We start from the raw sequence: 9,308 nt of genomic DNA on the forward strand, positions 1-9,308 counted from the left end.
TTGGGAACCTCCCACCCAGGAAAGCAGGGTACAGTGTTTGTTCTAAAAGGCCCTGGACGAGCGGGAGGAACAGCCTGGTTCTGAGAGCCCTACAGATAATCCCAATGCACGAATCAAGGGCAAGAGACACAGCTTTACAAAGAGCGAAGTAGATGACAAAGTAGTCAAAGCATTTTAAAAACATAGCCTGGCAGAAAACAGGTACAAAAATGCCGCGTCCTGATTGCGTTCAATTAGCTCCAAGGGGTATTGACTCTGTTCTGGAGCTATTGGACATGTGATAGTTATTAAGGGAAGTTTGCAGAGATGGGCTCAAAAGGAACACGTGTGAGGCTGGCACGGGACCAGGCAGTGCTTCCTCGTGCTGCACACAGGGTCGCTATCAGTCGGAACCAACTCAATGGGACCTAGCAAGACAAGGGAATTTTGCAGACTGTAGGAGTAAAGAAGCATCTGTACGTAGTTATAGCCCCTAGCGATATGCTAAATACTGTTCTGTGATACACTATAGCACATGGTCAGTTCTAAGTTCTACTGCTGAGTGAATAAAGCATTATAAAGTGCTATGGTAGCGAGGAGAAGCAGGACAACACTGAGCCGTGCCTTGAAGGATGGAAGGAACTGAAGAGGCAGGTACAGAAGGGGAGAGGCAGGGTGGGGGCAGCAGGCACTTTAAGGGTCATGATAGAACAATATTTTTTGTCACAGCAGGTGATTTCTTCATCCTGATAAGAAGCTCTGCTAAAATGTAGGGTCACTATGAACTGGAACGGATTCACCGGTAACAGGTTTGGTTCTCTGGTATTGCAATTCTGGGTGTTGATCGACGGCTCAGGGTACGTAAGTATCCCACCTGTGCCACATCCAGCATTTCAATTCCTCCAGGTTTCCGGCTGCGCTGGGCACACGGCTAGTCCTGGCACCTCCACCAGGCCAGGGCATGTGCAGTCGATGGGCTTACCTCTCGGCGTAAGTGACAGCTGGGCGTGGGGTGGGCATTAGCAGAGGAAGTGCAAACCACTGGCTAACGTGGAGGACAGCTGAGTTAATGACACCCTCGGATCCTGTATCACTGGTTCCGTCCGTTTGAAAATCTTTCTGACTTTATTTGTAAAAATTAGCTCAAACACGCTCACTTCTCTCTCTGCTTCCATTGCCAACAGTCTTGACCTAGACCAGTGGCTCTCAACCTTCCTCCTGTCGGGACCCTTTCATACAGTTCCTCATGTTGTGGTGACCCCCCGCCCCCAACCATAACATGATTTTCCTTGCTACTTCATCACTGCCATTTTGCTACTGCTATAAATTGGGCGACCCCTGTGTTCATTCAACCCCCCAAAGGGGTGGCGACTTACAGGTTGAGAACTGCTGGCCTAGACCAAGACACTAACATCTCGTCTCAACTTCTCCCCACCAGATCTGCACAGAAACCAGTCTCCTTCCATTTGGTTCTCCATTCAGGAGCCCCTGTTTCTGCGACGACATAAATCGGGGCATGCCAAACCCACAAGTATGAGCTTCCAACGACTTTCTATCCGACTTCAAGTAAAACCCTTCTCTTTTCCTTCTTTCTTTTTTCATTTCCCAGTAGCCTACAAAGATCTGCTCCCATAAGGCTGCCAAACTAGGACGTCTCATGACGCAGCTGCAGCCTGTAACTCCGGGTAACTCCTAAGTCCGCCTCAGCTTCAGGACAATAGAAGGCAGCGGAGAATTCAAACTCCTCCCAGAGGAGCGGCAAACCACCCACAATCGAGTGTTGCTCTTAAGCATTCTCAATTTTCTGGTGAGCGGTAGTGTGCTTCTTTAAACCACAGGATCTCTGGTCGAGGAGTGGTCAGGTATTGGACTAAGAAGGGCAAGGTCAGCAGTTTGAAACCACCAGCTGCTCTGAGGGATAAAGACGAGACTTCCTACTCCTGTAAAGAGGAACCGTCTCAGAAACTCACAGGGGCAGTTCTGCTCTGTCCTGCCATGGTTCAGACCCATAGTGACCTTATGCACAACAGAAGGAAACACTGCTCAGTCCGGTTGCTATCTCCTCCAGTGTCCCCATGCTGAAGCCCACGGTTCTGTAGCAAAGGTCGGCAAACTGCCGCTGGCCAGCTATATGCAGCTCTTTCCAAATGGTCGTGAGGGACAGGGCTGGCGCTTCCATTCCCAAAGTTTGCCGGCTCTGTGTTGTACTAGACAGGGTCGCTCTGTGTTGTACTAGACAGGGACAGTGAGCTTGGTTGGGGTCTTTAACCACAGGGCTAGCCCTGACAGAGGAGCTGCTGGTGCAACGGCGATGTGCCTGGCTGTGAATTGAAAGGACCCGCCCGCTGAAAAAAGACCTGACAATCTGCTCCTCTAAAGATGACACCCTTGGGGACCCTATAGAGCAGTGCCATGCTCTCTAACAGGGTCCCCAGGACTCAGGAGCAACTTGAAGGCGTGCAACAGCAATCTGTTATAGGAGCACGTGGACTTCATCTTCCTCTGCTATGGCCTTGGCCGCAGCACGGGACACAGTAGCTGCTCAATACACATCTGCTGAATCTCTCAGGTCAAACTCTTTTCAAGGCAACGTACCTTCCTTCAGTGCTGCAGCGAGCAATGAGGCGGCCTGCGGAGGCTCCCCGGGGTCGGGCTTAATGAGGAGGTGGGGCTCTAGGTGGACTTCTTCAAACCCACTCAGTTCTCCCAGTTCTGCATAGATATGCAGCTTCTCTTCCAAGTACGTGCAAATCTGCTGGTCCTGGTTACTGAGCAGCTCTAGGAAACAGTGGTTACCAGAAAGGTTATCACCAACGCCAACAGGAAGACAGCTGTGAGAATCAAAGTTAGGAGATGAAGGTCTGGGTTGTTAGCAAGCAGCCTGGTCTTAACAAGGACTCCCTGCGTGGCGCTCAGGGTGAACACCAAAAGGTTGGCAGGGTGAGTCTACCCAGTGGCACCTCAGCAGAAGGACCTGGTGAGAGTCGCCCAAATAAATGATCACCTGCTGAGAACCTGCCGGAGCACAGTTCTGCTTGGACACACGTGGGGTTCCGCTAAGTCAGACCAACTTGATGGTAAATGGTTATTGCTTCCCAGGAGAAGTACAGGAGGCTGAGTGGGGCCGACTCTGGGTCCAGTCCCGTCTGTCCTAGTCGGTGGCCCAGGGGTGGCCTCCATCACATGCGTCTACACCTCTCTGGGCCTCCACTGTCTTTCCTGTAAATGAAGCGCTCAACGAATGCTCATCTGATTTCTCATCCTCCTGTTCCAGAAAAGTATGCCAAGCGAGCCTTTGTTTATCCCAACTGTTTTCTCCTAAGTCTAAACACTAAGCTCAGGAATGCAAGCGGAGGCGGCACTGTGCAAGCGAGGGACCACCCACCAAAGAAATTAATGCCAAGACCTGCCTCTCCGTGGCTGCCGCCGGTTCTTGGCCCACACCCCACACGCTGGTTCCTGTTTCTGAACATCCAATTTCCGTGACCATTTTTGCATGCATCGTTTCCCTCTGATTTCAACAGGTCAGAGAAGAATTCCCAGAGCTCACAGAGCCCTTAGCTAGCATTGGATCCTGGGGGCGTGGCAGGAGGGTGTGTGTGGAGTGATGTGTAGCCCCTCTGTGCCTCTGGACCACCTGGCAGAGTCTAGAGTAACATCCCCTACTCCCCATTCTGCCTACAGATTGTGACCCACTGGGTGGAGGGTGAGGTCCAGGCACCAACGTGTTTAAGAGTCCTCCTGCAAGTGAAGCTCATATTTAGCCAGAGTTGTAAATCATCGAGTTCATCTAATTCTCTTACTGCACAGATTGGGAAGTTGAGGACCAGAGTCACAAAGCTGTGAGGTGACAGTGCTGGGTCTAACATCGGGCCATCAGCCACCCATGCCCATGCATACCTCCTTCCACTGCCCAGGAGTCTGGTGTTACATGTGTGGTGCACATACCTGTCTAGAAATCTATGTCTGATCACAAAGGCAAAGGAGGGAGAGACGGTCATCTTATCTGAGCACTCCTCGGGCCAGCTTGATTTGCTGTGAGGGCATGAGGGAGGTGGGCCTCAGCTGCCCAGGACTGAATTAATCGCTTTGTCTACACCCTCAGCTGAGGGCAGCTGGGTCTCACCAGGTGATGGTCCATTTTATGGGTCAACTTGGCTAGGTGGTGGTGCCCAGTGGTTTTGCCAATCACAAGACTCATTGCTGTTCCCTAATGTAATGGAATTCAGCCGGGTGCAATAGAATTAACTAATCTGTGGAAAAGGGCAATGTGTGGCCTCCAGACTATGGGTCGATATTCTGGCAGCACTCGCTCTGTCCCTCCACTCTGTCCACTTCTGTACCTGAGCAATGGCTCTTGGGATGCCAGCCTGCAGCTTGAAGGCTGCCACCTGATGGACAGATGTGGGACTCGCCAACCCCCACAACCACAGGAGCCAAACGTTCCCCCTCTCCCCCTTTATGCCTGTGTGGAGGCGTGTCCCCCAAACCCACTGGCATCGAGTCAATTCCGACTCATGGGACATCAGGGGACAGAGTAGAACTGCCCTCTTTGGGTTCCTGAGACTGTAGATCTTGGCAAAGGCAAAGCGCCCCATCTTTCTCTCAAGGAGTGACTGACGGGTGTGAAAGGCTGACCTCGCAGTTAGCAGCTCAGCGTGTAGTCCGTTCGACTGCAAGGGCCCCAGGTAGAATGTCTCCTGTATGTGTGTGTACAGAGAGAGAGAGAATGTCTATCTCTCTGTCTGTCACTGGCTCTGTCATCCTAGAGAAGGGCCAGAGGATGTACACTGGTACAGATAGGAACTGGAAACACAAGGAATCCAGGACAGATGATCCCTTCAGGACCAGTGGTGAGAGTGGCGGTACTGGGAGAGTAGAGGGAGGATGGGGTCAAAAGGGGGAACCAATTATAAGGATCTACATATAACCTCCTCCCTGGGGGATGGACAACAGAAAAATGGGGGAAGGAGACATCGGGCAGTGTAAGATATGATAAAATAATAGTAATTTATAAATTATCAAGGGGTCATGAGAGAGGGGAAGCAGGGAGGGAGGGGGGGAAATGAGGAGCTGATACCAAAGGCTCAAGTAGAAAGCAAATGTTTTGGGAATGATGAGGGCAACAAATGTACAAATGTGCTTGACACAATGGATGTATATATGGATTGTGATAAGAGTTGTACGAGCCCCCAATAAAATGATTTTTTTTTTAAAGAAAAGAAAAAAAAACGAACCCTGATGAAGACACTCAACATGCAAAGAGCATGCCTTAGCGCGTGAGCCTGCGCACCAGCACCGTACCTTGACACTGCTGAATTTTGGCCGCTCTTGCTTCTGCTTTCCGCCTCTCTTCGTCCAACTCACTTGTCCTCCCCCCTTCTTCTTCTGGGCAACTTTAAAAAACAAACAGTCAAGGGAAAGACTGACACCAAACCCCAGGATCCCCAGGCTCATTAGAAAGACGGGGAACTGGGGAAACATGCACAACACATTCTCTTTTCAGAAGGAATAAGATCCAGCATCAAGAGAATTCATCATGCATCCCGCCGAAAATTTTAGCTTTCCACAGCATGGACAGGACCTTGTATGAGGGGCCTTTGGAAAGAATATGGAACATGGACAAAAGATGAGTCATTTGTCCGTGAACTTTCTGAAGGCCCCTCGTGTAACATAACACATATCTCAAAGATAGCAGTAGAGGAGGCTGCAGCATGCCAACAAGCACACACCTACATAAACATACACACACACAAAACCTGGTCGGGCATCGGGTACAACAAGAATTGTTGCTTCCTGCTACATTTTGGTAGTTCCCCTTTGAGTGGAGTTGGGGTACAAGGATCAGAGCTGGTGGCAACAGAGTACCGGACCAGGTGGGGAGCGATGCGTGCAGGAACTTCTATAGAATGTTCACTCGAGATCCGAATCACAAGTTCTCGCTAACAAGAACCACTTTCCACCTCCTGTGCCCCCTTCACAAAAAAACTGTCCTCGCACAAGACAGGAACCAATGTGCTTAGAGCACTGAGATGCACCCATATAAAGACTATTTATTGCGGGACTCTTAGATGCTGGGCACACAAAGGCACATAAAACAGGGACCTGCCCTCCAGGGGCTTCCAGGGTTCTTATATATAAACATATTGTACATAAAGAGATACAGGACACAAGGCTCACGATGGCAGGCACCAAATGACCGCTTGAAGAGCAGGTAGTAAGGCAGTGCAGGTAAGGGAGAACCCACTCAGCCTGAAGGTCTTCCCAGAGGAGGTGAGACGCGAGGTGCAGCAGAGGTGGGCGGGACGCAGACGGGCGGAGGGAAGGAGTGGGCAGTGCATGCAGAGAGGTGCAGCTGAGGGGCTACTGCAGGCAGGTGCAGGAGGGAAGGAGCAGACCCTTCGGGCTGAAGCAGAGTTTCCAGGCAGAGGAGACACGGTTAGACTATGCTCCCCCATTGAATAGAACCATTTCACAGAAAAGAGACAGGGACGAGAGGTTACCTCTCTACGGCCTGTTGGATCCGTCTCATCCAGTTATTCCGCTCCTCCTTGGAATTCGTATGGATCTCATACATTTCGGGACCGGAAGACGACGCACTGATGAGAAACATCCCCCTCTCCTCGTTCGCAACTTCTCTGGCGATCAGCTTCTGCAGAGAGATGACTGGCGGCTTCTGATCCTACGCAAAACACAAAGATGTCCGGGTGGAGCAGCGGCAGGGCAGAGCCCGGAGGCTCCCCAGAGACAGGCAGGGGCGGAGGAAGGCAGCAGGAGGCGCTACCTTTCTGTCGAAAGAGGCCCGGGAGTTGACAAGCTCTCCAAGCGAGGGAGCGTGAAGAAGAAAAGCTTCAAAAGGAGGGCTTGGTGGAATGTTTGTCCGTAAGAATCGGTGTTAGAAAGCACAACCTCGTGAAAGAACAAACCATAGAAGACAATACGAGACCGAGGAAAAACGATCCAAACGCAAGGGTCAAGAATGGAAGGGCTTTTTGAGAAGGGGTCAGAAATTGTGCATCACATACTACCAAGAGATTGAGGAGGATGGAGAACTCTGAAAATCCCATTGGACTCGCCACTTACGAGGGCTACAGTTTCACTAAGATGATGGGGACTGAACCTCCAAATATCAAGGGCTGGGACTGTAAAAACGACAGGTAAGAAAGAAAGAAGATTGGATTTCCCAGGCATCCCCAGCCTTCCTGACTCTCGTACCAGAGAGTGGAATGCAATACAACTTAAACCGCTCTCCCTGGAAACGGCCCTGTGCCCCACTGGTGGAGAGCCATGTGTGGGTGAGCACGAGTCTCGTTTTTCTTTGTAGCCCAGCACATTGCCGTGTGTATAGTAGATGGTCCAAAAAATATAGCTGTAGACTTAGAGTTTAACTGATTGCCATCAGAGAGGAAAAAGAAGAGGGCAGTTTTTATAAATGGGAGTGGGGTCCCCACACTTTAAATCCAAGCCACGAGTCAGTCACCTCTTCTGCCACCCTTGCCTGGGCCCCCTCAATGGACTGTTGCAAGCTTGGGGGTGTCAATTCGAAGACGACTCTATAATGCTGACTTGGATACGTCGTTGCTGCTGAATGCCTCCAGGAGGAAGGGCTTTGGGGTAAACATGAAGAATCTTCTATGGTTTGCGGCTCCCACCACTGTGGATAGGCTCGGCTGCTGGATGTGGTTTTGCTTCTCCCTCACGGACTGAGCGACGCCTGCATGCAGAGCCTGCCACCCTGTCCCTCCCTGCTGACGCCTAGTGCTGGCCTGTCTGCGCTCCTAGCATTACACAGCTTTACCACATCTGAAGCGCCAGGCCTGCTGTACCCCGTTCTTCTTAGAATAGCTTGCAGGGGACAAAAGACATACAGAAACACACACATATACACATATGCACACATACACATATATGTATACACCTGCACACATATGCACACACTCACACATAGAGTAGGAGGAGGAAGATGATGATGTTGATGATGATGATGATGATGATGATGACACAAACCACTGGTCTCTGGAGCCCCAATTTCTGCCTCCAAAAATAATCTTGTTTATCTTAGATGAATCTTTGCAGTAGAGCTTCCTGATTGTTGTCTTCTCAGATTAGGCAGATACCGTTAACACTTCTAATATCCCTGTTATGGATCCAGCAGAGGAAGATGCTTTCTGCTCGCTAAAGACCTACAGCCTCACAGCCCCTGCACAGGGCCACTAGCCATTGAACTTGACTCCGTGGCAGCGAGGTTGCTTTGGGTCTGGTTGTCTTTAGCTCCCTGTTGAACCCTAACCCGGTCACCATCCTGAGGAATACTTGAAGCCCGATGGCATAAAGGATCAGTGTTCAGCTGCAAACCACAAGGTGAGCCGTTTGAACCCACCAGCCACTCTGCAGAAGAAAGATGAGGCTTTCCGGCCCTGCCCCCACAGAGATTGACAGCCCCCGTAACTCAAAGGGTCCAAACCACTCTGCTCGATCCTATAGGATTGCTATGAGTCAGAATGCACCTGATTATTTTATTTTATTTGGGGGGTTAACGCTGCTTGATATGTTGGCCTTTGCACTGGCACAAGTACATGTGCACTTTGTCTGTTATAGCATTTCTTCCCTTCACAAGTATCTTTCTATGTACTGAAGAGGCTCCGTCTAGACCCCATGTTCAGGGGTACAGGAACGTATCACCTTCCTTCCTGTTGACTAGCTGGTCTAGGTTCTACCCCAGTTTCCGAGTCCTTTAAACAAGGAAAAAAACCTCTCGTACATATGTTATTTCATCCTATTGTGACTTTCAGCTGCCTAGCTTCTGGAAAATTCAAAATTCATAATTTCTTCTGTAACATGAAGCAAGCAAGAGAAGCATTTCCTGAAGAAGGCTTTTTCAAAAGGCATGGGAAGAAGAATGTCCCATCTCTGGGGATTAGCATGAGGAAAAATTCCTAGTATATCAAGATGGGAGCTAGAAGATCTAGTTATTTGTATCCAATATCTCCAATTAATAACACACACACACACACACCCCCGCCAGGATGTTAAAATACAAAATGTTTGCGTCGAATGAGCTATTGTCAGACAGATGCCACGCAAAAGCATATCATCGGGCACTATGATAAACTGAACGCTTTAAGGTTAAGATGATGTTTCCTTTTTTGCTTCTTGACACTGCCAAGGATTTGGCTATGTGAATTGTATCTGTATCACAGGATAACATACTCCAGAAACAGCATCCACAACATGGCACTGCTACCCATGATCCAATACATTAAACCAAACACAAGCACAAACTACATTAAACAAATACATTAAACCAAACACAAGCACTGCTACCCATG

General features: G+C 49.8%; 1 protein-coding gene across 1 annotated transcript in view; it reads right to left on the reverse strand.

Moving 5' to 3' along the window:
* Positions 1-9,308, reverse strand: part of ARHGEF28 (Rho guanine nucleotide exchange factor 28) — a 152,666-nt gene that overhangs the window by 66,649 nt on the left and 76,709 nt on the right. Inside the window, exons 14-16 of the mRNA XM_045285225.1 lie at positions 6,483-6,661; positions 5,284-5,375; positions 2,575-2,757 (exon numbers count right to left, since the gene is read on the reverse strand). Of these exons, the coding sequence (XP_045141160.1) occupies positions 2,575-2,757; positions 5,284-5,375; positions 6,483-6,661 (454 nt within the window). The remainder of the gene's footprint in view (positions 1-2,574; positions 2,758-5,283; positions 5,376-6,482; positions 6,662-9,308) is intronic.

The sequence above is a fragment of the Echinops telfairi genome, unplaced genomic scaffold (assembly GCF_000313985.2).
Source record: "Echinops telfairi isolate 266 unplaced genomic scaffold, ASM31398v2 ScPeMD7_7469;HRSCAF=8507_1, whole genome shotgun sequence".
Taxonomy (NCBI): Eukaryota; Metazoa; Chordata; class Mammalia; order Afrosoricida; family Tenrecidae; genus Echinops; species Echinops telfairi.